The sequence below is a fragment of the Pyrus communis genome, chromosome 2 (genome assembly GCF_963583255.1).
Source record: "Pyrus communis chromosome 2, drPyrComm1.1, whole genome shotgun sequence".
In the NCBI taxonomy this organism is placed as follows: domain Eukaryota; kingdom Viridiplantae; phylum Streptophyta; class Magnoliopsida; order Rosales; family Rosaceae; genus Pyrus; species Pyrus communis.
In genome coordinates this window covers 17,843,281-17,856,676 of record NC_084804.1, presented here as the reverse complement: position 1 = coordinate 17,856,676, position 13,396 = coordinate 17,843,281, and the positions used below count along the sequence as shown (strand labels likewise).

The window sequence follows — 13,396 nt, the reverse complement described above, 5'->3', positions numbered from 1 at the left end:
GTTGGATCCGATTAGGCTTACAGGTTGCACCCATTGGAGCCAAACGTAAAAGAATGCCAGAAACTGGAAAAATTATCCTAAGCTCTGATCGTACTCGAATCTCCATTATTTTCAGTAATCTAAAATGAAGCTAAGGAATAGGAGAACAAGTATTTACCAATTCGAGGACTGGTTGTAGCCCAAGTTGGCTAGAAAAAGGCTCGAAACTACTAGATATTCGTCGGAATCTGGGGAACTTTTCCACCAAGTCGATATGCACCAAAACTTCATCAATACGCACGTCTAACCTAACAATTAAACTTAGGATAGCTAAATGAGAAAGATTAAGGGAGTCCTGAAACTCATCTTCGTCGAAAAAATTGAGGAATTGCTGGGAAAAATCAAGAATAATGGCAGTGGCCACTGTGCGTTTCGAACCATCAACCTGGCGTCCTGAGCATGTTAGGGGAAGTAATGGTGGTTTGGGTGGTTTGTTGGAGGAAGAATGGTGAGGTGGTGGTTGTTGGGCTCGGTCTCGGTGTTCGTCTGAAACGGGCAAGGTTCTAAAAGACGTTAGGCTCTAGTCGGCCGTCGAGTTGGGGCCTAGCACCTAGGTAGCTAGACGGGACCTAGGCGAGTGCCTAGGAGGACTAGGTGGATTTAAGTAAATCTATAATATTTCGTGTAAATAAGTGTCTACTTATACTTAAAATATATATAAGTTCTTCATAAACTACAAAATAGAATGACATATATATTATGAAGTATTGGAACATAATGAAAACATAGGGAACAAGGATATAATGTGTGTTATATTAAGTATGCAACAAGTCTCTTACAAGATTGAAAAAATAAAATGTAAAGTGAAAGTGATATATTTTCTGTCTAATTGAGTCGTGACCTAGGCGGGTACCTAGGCAGGTCTGGGCAAGCTAAGCGAGTCTTTAGGCAGTCTAGGAAGACGCCTCAGTAGGTCTAGGAGCCTTTTCTTAATTTTCAGGTGCCTAAGCGTAATTGGGGCAGTGGTCAGCTGCCTAGTGCATAGGCGGGGTCAAGCGGGGATTTTTAGAATAGTGTAGACGGGGAGAGGGCTAACAGAGGGAGAGAGACGAGAAGGAGAAAAGATGAAGGAGAGTTTCCAAAAAAGGAAACACGAGAGTGAGGGAATGAGTGAGGTGTGGGTCCCACGTGACTCACAAAACTAGACTCAAAATATCCCCAAATATGAAATTACTAATTTGCCCTCGGTATTCAGTGATTCGTAAAATCTTCGTTATAACTCCAAATTCGATTATGCATGCGCTCACGCGTTCACAACGTCGAGTACTACACAGATGCGCTAAAAGAATGGATCATACGTGTCGTTATACGATGGTCAAAGAAAGTCAACCCACTCGCTTCTAGGGCATTTTCGTCGATTAATTATTTTAAAATTAATAAATTTGTAAAATTAGGGACGAGTTGTTACATATGGTATGAATCAATGTTTTCCTTGCTACGTTGCAAATTATTTTACATTTCTTGGTAAAAAGTTGTTAAACAATGTGGTAAGCTTTTTGACATTTTGTTATATAGTTTCATATGTAGAATTTGTAAGTTTGAATCTGTTTTTCTTTCCAGTTATATGTTTGAGATATTGCATTCTCCAACTAAGCTATTGTAAAGCTTTTGTATAAAACGTTTAGTTGCTGAAAGTGTTTGATCGATTCTAACAATTACTCTACTAAATTATGTCTAATTTTTTTAATGCCCTACCAAAATAAACAAATCATTTTAGTTAGTTTAGGTGAAATCATATAAATTTTAACATTAGTATATTTTAGTTGTTGTGCATATATCTCAAAAAAACACTTATCTTTTGTGTCTTTTATAAATTTGTATTTATTGTGTCTTTCATATATAACTCTTATACTCTCTTACTAATTTTTGTTACACAATTGATCACTCACAGGTCATGCTATTCTTCAAGTGGTTCAAAGAATTCCAAGAGTTTCATTCACCCAATTTCTACTCTTCATGTAAAAATTCTTTCAAAAAGCTGAAACATCATTCAATGTAAATAACATTAACCTTCTTTGACAATCCCTTATGGCTTTGAAACAGATTTTTTTCATATGGTTTCTAATCCCGCAACAACATATGGGCAATGTTTCTAGTGGTTACCTAGTTGTGTGGGCTTTAAAAAAATAGTAAAATTGTTTTGTATTTAATTACTATATTGCCCACAATTCCTATCTTGGTTATTTTTCTTTAGTTTTGTTAACAATGTTAATTTGGTTTTTTCACTCTCTTTTAGTTGACAAAGAGAGTTTTATTAATAGGTAGTTTAGATAATGAATATAGATTTTGAAAACACAGAGTCTCACATAAAATTAATGAATACTAGAGTATATGAATCTACATATATATAAAAGGAAAAGACAAAAATGATGAACTTTTATAATACCCAAATTGACCTTCTCTCATTAGAAATTTAAAAAACAAGTAAATAAATATTCACAAAAACAACCCAACGTAGTGAGATTGTGGGTGATTAGAAAGTTCATTATTTTTTTAAATATATTTTTAATAAAAAATAAATATTAAATAAAAAAGAGTTCCCTGCCACATGTGTATGATAAGAGGCTAATGATAAGAAAGTGAGATAAAAATAAAGTTGTAAGAAGAATAAATTATGGTTTGTTAAAAAATATATGAATAAGTTTGGGGTGTTGCGAGAATTGAACTCACGACCTCTTGCATCTGAAACGAGAATCATACCACTAAACGGGCCGGGCTGGGTATTGCAAATATGATCACTGGAACCGAACCTAAACCGGCCCGTTTGAAACTGGTCGGTTCGAGCCGGGTACACGGGTCCTTTTTTTGCCCACTCAAACCCTTTGTCGGCAGCGCCGCCATCCGATTTTGCTTGCATTTCAACTTTTGAGTAACATGATGACGGCAGCGACGACGATGATGATGATGGATGATTGGACGGCGATGATGGGGATGACACTGAGTTTTGAACCGGCAGAGACACTACCCAATACCTGCTCGCCATTCAATCCACCATCATAGAAAACCCCTAAATCAGAAACCTTGGGCCCTAAAACAACACAATTGACCCTAATCCCCAAAATAAAAAAAAACCCTAACCCAACCGCGTCGTTCAGCATCGTCATGTCTCCGGTGAACGATTTGCACATCATTCGTAGCAAAGCTTTGTGCACGTTCAGTACTTCTGCTCTCGCCAACTCAGTGTCTCGGCTCTGCCCCTCTCAATCCCTTCTCTTTCTCTATCATCGGGCCGTCTTCTCTGATCTGGACCCATGCGCCATCTTCGTCCATCTTGGATGGTTTCATTCTATATAATTATAGGAAACGGGCCGGTTTGAAATCGAAGTAAAAACAAGCCCAATTTATATTACCGCAGCAGTGCCATCCCTTGCATTATAGAAACGGGCCTGAAGATTTGGACCCGCCCCGCCCCATATATATCACTGCCCCGCCTCGTCCTTCCCCATTTGTTCTAAAAAAAATTGGACCTGCCCTGTAACTGCCCCAACCATGATTACCCGCCCCAACCCACGGGTTCTCTACCCATTTGCCCACTCCTAGGTGAGTCTGCTTGACTGTGGGTATGGGTAGTGTGAAATTTCTAATAGCCTCTTCGGATCCGGAAGGGGTGGATAATCATGGCTTGCCACCAGTTGACACCTTTTAAAAACAAAAGAAATGCTTAAAAAGCTTTACTTTAGTTTGCCGTACATTTGTAGCTAGGTTTGAACTTATGAGAAAAGCATATTTACTTAAGACATAAACGAGAGAAGGAAAGAATCAGATAACTTAAAATGGGAGGAAGTGAGGAAGTGAATCAGATCATCTAGCTCCATTAATTGATATGATTCTTGATTTTTTTGTTTTTTATTACAGGTTTTAAGGGAAAATTCACATTTTTGCGATTTTTTTATGTGTTAGTTGTTAGGATGCCAAATGGCATCTCTGCATTGGATATTAATTTGTACAGTTGTCATGCTCATTGGTTATTGGGTAACTAATAATTGTAAATTTGTTTAAGGAGAGCCTTTGAATTGCTTGTATACTAGCAATTGTACCCAAAGCTCCATGTTGAAGATATTGATTAGTGTTTTGGTTCTTGAGTAATGACAATTGTTATTCTTGTATATACGAGTCAAGATTCGTTGTCTAGCATTTGTAAACAAGTTATGTAAAATGATTCACTTGTCTGCATTTGAGTAAATATCTGAAATTGAATTGATACATATTCTTATTCGTTGCACATAAACTTGTTCTTACTTGATATGCGTAGTTTACAAATAAAATATGTTGCAGATGATTCCAAATATAATTTAATCTTGAATCTAGGCACGCTAAAGAAATGAATAATAGACAAAACATGCCACAACTGTTAGTATACAAATTTTTAAGATTTTTCCTCTCTTCCTTACACGGTCATATCAATGACTTAACACTATAGGTACCCTTAGGAGCGATTCCACCCATTACCAAGGGCAAGGGCAAGGGCTTCTAAATTGCCGTTAAACTAAAAAATGTCCTCTGGCGGCCAACAAATCAGAGAACAAGTGGTGAGCCAAGCCAAACCCGACCCAATGCCCATGCAAAAATCGCCCGGCCTTTCGTTCCGCCCACATGCCTTTATTTTGTACAAAATACCTACAGCTGTCCCTTGTACGTACACTTAATATAGGACTCGAGCCCACAAGTGGAATGATGTCTAACTAACCCCATATTGGCAAGTTTCTTGTTAGAGCAACTCCAGTGGGGAGAGTAGCCCGTTGGACCAACCATTTTTCCAACCCAATAGCCAGAGCTGCAAGCTCCAGCCCATGCGGGCGTGTGGACTAAGGGGGGGCTCGAGTGAGAGGCCCAACTCGAATTGGTGGCTCAAGAGCCTAAGGCTATGTGATACTTGTCTGACGTTAGCCATATTTTAAACTTAATAAAAATATAAAAAGTTAATTAAAAAAATTAAAAAATTAAAAAAAATTAATAAAAAATCTGAAAAAAATTTAAAAATTAAAAAAATAAAAAAAAAATCAAATTTTCTATATTTATGTTAACCTTATCTTCCAACTTACACCACAATTTTATATTTTCTCAAATATTTTGGGTTGTAATTTCTTATTTAATGACACGTGGTACAACGAGACTGATTAAAAATTCTATCCGAAATTACAAATAAAGTTATTTTTTATTTTTTATAAAATAAAAAAATACTAATACTTTATTGCCTATTGCCATGGCTAATCAGTTTATGGGAGAATATGCAAAAAGCAATTACTGTTCATTAAAAGGCAGTTACTGTTCATTGAATGGGATTGAATAGGAAGTTGCACTAGGGGACCTTCGTCACGCTGGAGTTGCTCTTAGGGGCTTGAGTTAATTTTTTGTACGAAATACCAACAAATTTGCCTGTGCCACTATGCTCTCTGATTGCTCTCCTTCGAGCAACTCAACTTTTTCCATGTGCTCTACCATGTGCTCTATAATTCCACAATTTTAGAACCCACCCGACCATACCCATTTGAATAATCAATTTCATAAAATTATAGCAGTTTTTGAATTTTGATCTAGTTGGAATTTAATCATTGAATTAAAAATTTGTGAGTATTAGTTTTTGTATTTTTACTGTGTGTAAAGTAATGGTAGGAGGGAAGAGAATCCTATACGCCCTTTGTTATAACTTCCGTCCCTAATTTTCCTCTTAAAATCCATTAATCTGACTAAAAGTTCTAACAGTGTTATTAGGAACATTGCTCCATATTGTGACGAGTTTTGAGACTAATACTCACATATTTTTAATTTAGGAACCAAAATTTCAATTGAACGAAAGCTTCTGTTAGACCAAATACAAATATAGTACAAAATCAAATTTCTCTAGCTAATTTCAAATTTGACAAAGAAAAGAGATGAGGTTTCAATTTGAACTTCCAGCTCCATTAGCCTCCTATTGTAATTGAACAGGCACATGATGAGTGTGTGTCCACATTTAATACATAATTTGGACTTTTGGCGAGAGGTTGTTATGAAAAATTGGTTGATAGTTTATTTGATATGATGATCGCGTGAATTAGGTATGTGCCTGCAAATGCCACCATTTGTTTCCTCTTTTAGTCTCCCAACTGTGACAAATTAAGCCACCAAGCCCCAATAAAAGAAAATAAATAGGGGCTCATGAGGAAAGGGTGCGCCCTATTGAAGATTGCAATTCGGAAATTTGACAGAATAAATTATAATTTATATTGAATATTTCACTTGTAATCACAGTTGTCTTTTGTGATAAAAATCAACATTTGTCGAGTTGTGCAAGTAATTAAGTTGAGATAATATCGGTGCAAGTAATTAAGTTGAGTCAATATCAGTGTAATTAAGTTGAATGGTTCACCTCTCATTCTTGACCGAGTTTGATTCTCGTTTACATTCCAAGAGTTGATGTATTCCAATACGTGCATAAATAATCATGCATGTGTTAGACGGTGTAGGCTTGATATACATTTTATATGTTTGTCACTCTTATTCCACAAGCTGGGCTATTCATGCATGTGCATAAATAATCATGCACATGTCAGAAAGTGTAAGTTTGATATACATTGTTGACTCATTCCCTTACAGTTTAAGTATTTAGGGACATGCGTTGATCATATAACATAAATTACTTAGGTAAATTAAACGTGGGTTTGTGTAAAAAGCATGGTATTAATGGGATCCGAGTAAGTAGGTTTAGACAGATAAGATATGCAGTTGGGAGCTATTCATTGAATGAATGACATTGTGATATGGGGGATGAAGTCGGTATGCACGTTACGGTCCTTTTCTTCTCCCCTAAACGCAAAGACACCCCTAAAGAAAGGGTCCCTAGGGACCCTAACCTCATGTGAAGCCCTTAAATTTCAGTGTCGATGTGCTTTTAGATCAAAGTGCTTATAAACCCTATATAATAAGCTTTGTAAAGATGGGTAATACCAACAGCTTACAGAATAAGCCGTTTTCTTCTTGAACTTTCTCTCCCCCGTACGTCTGTGTTGGGGGTAGTGTTCCCAATGAAGATTTTCCAAAAGTGCTTCTGGCTGTGTGTGCTTTTTGTGAGCTTTAGCCATGCTGAGCAGACAATTGAGGTAGTTGGGGTTGGAGAATGCACTGACTGTGCTCGGAATAACATTAAGACTAGCCAAGCCTTTTCAGGTAACAAAATTTCTGGTTGCATTTTCTTTCATAAGTTGCTAATATTTTAGGTATTTTTGCATTGCCATGCACATTACTGCATGTGTTGCAATATTGCATGAACTTCAAAAGTGGGCAGCAAAGTGACTATATTTGGAAGAGTAATGCTAGTGAGACTAAATTTGTAAATAAAATTTTGTAAATTAAATTACATGGAAGTTGATGATTGAATTATTATTTAAGCATTGAGAAACGTGCTCATAAACTTAACAGTTTCACTGAAGTTTCATTTCCACTTTCTATGTATGGAACTTATTATAGCTTAGAGCACTTACTCTTGTTTTCTTCCTCTTGTGAACAAAGAAACCAATTAGGGTTTATTCTCGACCTAAATTGTTATTAAATTTAGCTACAATTTTACAGGTCTTCGTGTAACAATTGACTGCAAGCCCGAAAATGGGCACTTCAAAACAAGAGGTGTTGGGGAGCTTAATGAACAGGGAGAGTTCAAAGTCTCACTTCCTAAAGAGATTGTGAAAGAAGAAAACCAACTAAAAGAGGAATGTTATGCCCAACTCCACAGTGCATCAGCTGCCCCTTGTGCTGCCCATGACGGCCTAAAATCCACAAAAATAGTCTTCAAGTCCAAGGCAAGTGATGGGACACAAACCCTTGGAGTGGCTGGTGGAAATCTCAAATTTTCACCTGTGACTTGCACTTCTGCCTTCTTTTGGCCTCACAAGAAGCATCCACTTTTTTCCAAATTGCCACCTTTGCCTAAGTTGCCACCTTTCCATAAATCTCACCCAATTTTTGGACACCCATTGCCATTCCCTCCTAAGGTCTTCCCTCCAAAAGTTCCAATCTTCAAGAAGCCTTTTCCTCCACCAGTGCCAATCTACAAGAAGCCAGTCCCTCCACCAGTACCAGTCTACAAGAAGCCTCTCCCTCCCCCCGTACCAGTCTACAAGAAGCCTCACCCTCCGCCCGTCCCAGTCTACAAGAAACCTAACCCTCCACCCACCCCAGTATACAAGAAACCTAACCCTCCACCAGTCCCAGTATACAAGAAACCTTGCCCTCCACCAACACCAATCTACAAGAAACCTCTCCCTCCACCCGTCCCAGCCTATAAGAAGCCTCTTCCACCACCAGTTCCAGTATACAAGAAGCCATTTCCACCACCAGTCCCCATATACAAGAAGCCGCTTCCACCACCAGTCCCAATATACATAAAGCCACTTCCACCACCAGTCCCAATATACACAAAGCCACTTCCACCACCCATCCCATTCTACAAGCCAAAGCCACACCCATTCAAGCCTCTCCCTCCATTGCCAAAGATTCCTCATCCATTCTTTAAGAAACCACCACTCCCGCCACTCCACCCAAAATATTATTTCCCTCACCCAAAGCCCAAGCTTCCTCATCCATTCTTGAAGAAACCACCACTCCCGCCACTCCACCCAAAATATTATTTCCCTCACCCAAAGCCCAAGCTTCCTCATCCATTCTTGAAGAAACCACCACTCCCGCCACTCCACCCAAAATATTATTTCCCTCACCCAAAGCCCAAGCTTCCTCATCCATTCTTTAAGAAACCACCACTCCCGCCACTCCACCCAAAATATTACTTCCCTCACCCAAAGCCCAAGCTTCCTCCCATCCCCAAAATCCCATAAATAGTTCCCACACCCAAAGATTGGCAAGTTTCCACCCCTGCCATCTTTGGTTCCTAAATATCCTCAGGCCATTGAAGTACTATATATTCTTTCCAGTTGTAAGTAGGAGCTAGCATCAACGTTGTGTGGTTAAGTGAAAGCATGAAGCAATTTAAGATCACAATAAATTAAGCCTTCAAAAGTACCAACTGTTCAAACCTTGAAGAGAAGCAAATATCAGAGAGATAACTGAGAGAATGGAAGACTGTTTATTTATAAGTTATTATTTGACTTGTTTGGATTGTGTTTCTTTACCTTGTAATATCACAATTGTTTTTGAAAAATTTCAGGTGGATATTACTTATGTTACAGTGTTACTTTTCATGTTTTTCGTAGTAAATATTTACTATTCTGTTGTCAATCCCTTTGAATTTACAGTGGTGGGAATTTAAGTTTCATGTATTGTATGTCGGTGTCATATCGCATACAAGTTAACCATGACTCATCAAAAAAGTAAAACCTTATGAATCAGATTCTTTAACTACTAAACCTTTCATTTCATTAGACATTAGTTGTAAGCATTTATCATTTGTAACACATCCAATTTTTTGATACAAGTGATATTAGGAGGACGAGTGGTTTGAAAGTATGGGCAATGCTAGATTGCTTGTGACATATAGATTCAATGCGTTTTCTTCTCCTATGGGATTTGATGACAGAAGCACAAGATAAATAGCAGTTAATATTGTCGATTTCGAAAGGGCCTATCTAGTTCACATGTCGACGTCTCAACCAAATGTAAAAGGGTACTGCATGCATGCAATTGATGCAAGGATTGATCCTTGGCTTAGGTCGTTTTCCAAGCAGAAGATTTTCCATGCTGTTTTCAAGTTTGTAAAAGACACTTTGAAAAGTATATGGCCCATAAAATAAGTAGCTCAATACTCTGTACTCATTTAGAGTTAAGGTGTTTGGTAAATTAAAAAAAATGGATTATTTTGAAGGCATTGACAGCAGAAATCACTAGAAAAGCTAAAGCCGCTAAATACAGCTTTGAAAAACTAACTTTTTGTCAAAGCATGCAAAGCTATAGTGTATCTTTAATGAAACTTTCTGAAGTTCAATAACACCCTCGTCATTTTTATAAAATGACAATCGCTGTCCCTCTGCATGTGCCGCCCAGTCTCCCGATCATCCCTCTCCTTCCAGATCCTCCACACCCCTACTGAATCTCCTTTCTCTTCCTGCGCCCCTCTCCTCCCTTCTTTTTCCTAAGACTTCCTCCGTTTCCCAAATCAGCCCAATTTGAGCAGCACCACCAGCAACCCTTGTCAATGGGGCTGAAACACTTCGCCCCCTCCCAGATCCACCAGATCCAGGCCCAATCCCAACCCCAAATCTTTTGGGATAATTACCACCAACAAGTTTCTCAGCCGTCGTCTGGGATTAGTCGATCTGAGCGGGAGGTTCAAGCATGTGCAGGTTCATTACTGCAGGTGCAGGTGAGGGAGAGGATAAGGGGTGGAGAAAATGAGGGAGAAAGAGAGGAGAGAGGAAGGTTCATTTCTGCAAACCCATAAGAGAGAGGACGGAGAGAATGGAGAGAAGATAGAAAGGTTAGTTTCTGCAAAATTCAAAGGAGAGATGACGGAGAAAATGAGGAGAGGAGAGATGGGTGTGTCCTTAGAATATATAATTTTTTATCTTTTCTAACAAAATAAATTATAAAATCATATTTAACATCCCAGTCTTTTTAGTCATTTAACACAATCCTAGCAAATTTACCAAAAGTTTGTCAAATTCTTAAACACTATTTTTTTTTTTTTTAAACACTTTTGAAATAAAAGTTTACCAAACACTCAACTGTTTTATTTTACAGCATAACATAAGCAATTTTTTTTTTTTCAAAACACAGCAACACCAAAGATAATTTATAAGCCAGTATGGGCCCCTTTGAAGTTATGAAAGAAAATTTATTCCTCGCAACTATTACCATATTCATAATAATATTAATAAATAATTATTAGGGCTGGGTTTGGTTGGCAAACTGTGCCAAATTTCTTGTGCCACCTATCAGCCACATATACATAATTACCAAAAATTAGTTACCGTTAGCCAACCGTTTTCTTGTGATTCCCAAAAATTGGTTTAGCCAAAATTATTGGCTGGTTCAGTTGGTAAATGGCACAACCAATGGTTTGTAAATAAGTTACAAAAACAACAGCTCAAGACCATACACCGACCCATAAACAACAAACCAAAAAAGAGAAACCTAAATTATTGGCTGGTTCGGTTGGTAAATGGCACAACTAATGGTTTGCAAATCAGCTACAAAAACAACAGCGCAAGACCATGCACCGACCGGTAAATAACAAACTTGAAAAGAGAAAAATAAGTTGCTGCTGCAATTTTGCAATTGACGATAAGCCAACATAATCATGACTTAACAAATTAAAATGGAAATCAAATCAAAACTTAATAAGTCAACAACAATGTCAGCAAACATAATCCAAATGGTTATAAGTTCACAAACTCAAAAGTCTAACTAATATAATTGTCTAAATTCAATTGTAGCAACTAATGCATAAACAAAAAACTCAAAACTCAAAAGTACGGTTCTAGTTATAAGATCCCCTTATTATAATCCCAAAACAAATAACTTGTTGTTTTGATAATGCAATATCACTGAAGTAGTAGAAACCAATGCATATGATAGCGATTTTACCACTTGTAAAACAAGGGTTAAACCATAGAAAATTCTTGCAAGAGAACAAGTGTTTGTAGTATAGAATGGCTCGAGTAAGGTTGATCTCCTCAGGGACTGATATAAACAATTTATGAGTTTTTGTGTATTTAACTTAGTTAACTCTAAGAACTACATTAATTCGACGAAACTAAATACTATTGTACGTAACTTAAACAATTATCTAAAATGGGAATTGGCTTATAGGAATAGTGATCCAACTAAATAAAACAAGTAAATATAGAAACTCAAGATAATACAAATAATTGAAGAAAATTAGATTGACAAGGTGCTAGAGTTCAACCTTTACCAACAACACTCCTACATAGTTCTTCCAATTGCTTAAGTAATTGAAAACACACATGTTTTGAAAGTTGGGTTTTCCTTGTCTATGTTTTACTTGTGACATTCAAGCTAAAACTCATACCACTACATGCAATTTATTCATGATATTTGGATTAAATATAAACATGAGTGATTCGTTTATCTTGGTGAAAATTCTTTTGTTAAACCATGTAATCCCTAAAAGTATGATATTTACCTTAGGAGAAATTGCAATCCTCAATCACAATAAGCATAGCCAATTTTAACGTGATATTCGTTCAAAATTGCATCTGATGACTTTTCTAAGCATCCTAATGGTGATCAACCATCAAGGCACATAGATTGTTTAATTTAGTGATTGACAATATCAAAGCAAGCATGTAACAACACTTAAGCAATTGAAAGAGAAATCTATGAAATTATGTTGAGCCTTATGGCCTCACTCTAGCAAAAAAAAATTAGTTACACATACTTTTTTTAATACATAAGGAATTATCCATTAAAAATCAAAGAAAGAAAACAAACCCTTTTCACTAGATGAGCTCTCTGATCATCTTCTCCTCAAAGAGAGGAGCATGCTTTTTCTTCTCTTCAAATTTTGAGTTGCGTCACCCCTTCCCCTTTCCTGCTCTCTGTTTTCTCCCCTCTGCCGTATTCTGCACTCTCTACAGAAAACTCCAATCAGTCTATTCCTCTTCTGCCCTACTCTCTGTTGCCGTGTGTTGATTATTTTATTAGTCAATGGAGTGGGTAGTTGTGCTCTCCACTTTCTCCTCTCGACTTTTCTTTTGCTCCAAAGGCTAGTGAGTGGAATTAAAACCCACTTTTCTGCTGAGTGTTGATGACAAAGCAAAGTACAAGGTGCATTTACTTTCTTATTTTGTTAGTTAGAGTGGGCAAAATTGGTCATAACGTTTGGTAGACTAGGGGGCGTTTGTTGCGCCGGACTATTTCGGACTGGATTAGCTTCAAGGACTAAGCTGGACTGGCTTAGAGTAGACTAAATTGGACTAACTTAGTGAAGCGTTTGGTGCAGTATTGGACTAAGAAGCTAGATAATGACAAATTCTAATATTATATTATTTAATATATAAATTATTAATATTTTATTATGATCTTATCTTTTTCTTCATCTTTTCCTACCATTTCCGTCCCGCTCTTTTCCTCTTCTCTCATCGTCCCACCCTCTCCCTCTTTTTTTCCTCTTAGACCTCTCAATTCATGTCTCTTTCTCATTCCTGGTCAAACTCCTTATTGATTTCAATCTCTATTTCTATGTCCTCACTCCCTCTCTAGCAATGCGTTGTTCGAATGGAACCTCATGGCTCCAATTTTCCTGACGAGTTGCAGGTTTCCCGATGTGTTTTCCGGCCAACCCTCGTTAAATTGGATGAAGTTAGTACCGCCAAAAAATTCATTACCATCCCTAGATCGAGATCTTAGCTTTGAATGCTCAAATCTGTCATGGATTTGAAGAAGCCCAAACAGGCCGAGACTTCCAGGC

The 13,396-nt window shown here is 37.4% G+C and overlaps 1 protein-coding gene across 1 annotated transcript; it reads left to right on the top strand.

The window, feature by feature from the left end:
• The first annotated feature begins 6,917 nt into the window (after positions 1–6,917).
• LOC137725886 (proline-rich protein 4-like) lies at positions 6,918–9,246 on the top strand. Its single transcript, XM_068464721.1, has 2 exons — positions 6,918–7,185; positions 7,588–9,246. Exons 1-2 carry the CDS (start codon positions 7,044–7,046, stop codon positions 8,844–8,846), a joined length of 1,401 nt encoding a protein of 466 aa, XP_068320822.1. The 5' UTR covers positions 6,918–7,043; the 3' UTR covers positions 8,847–9,246.
• Positions 9,247–13,396: the final 4,150 nt, after the last annotated feature.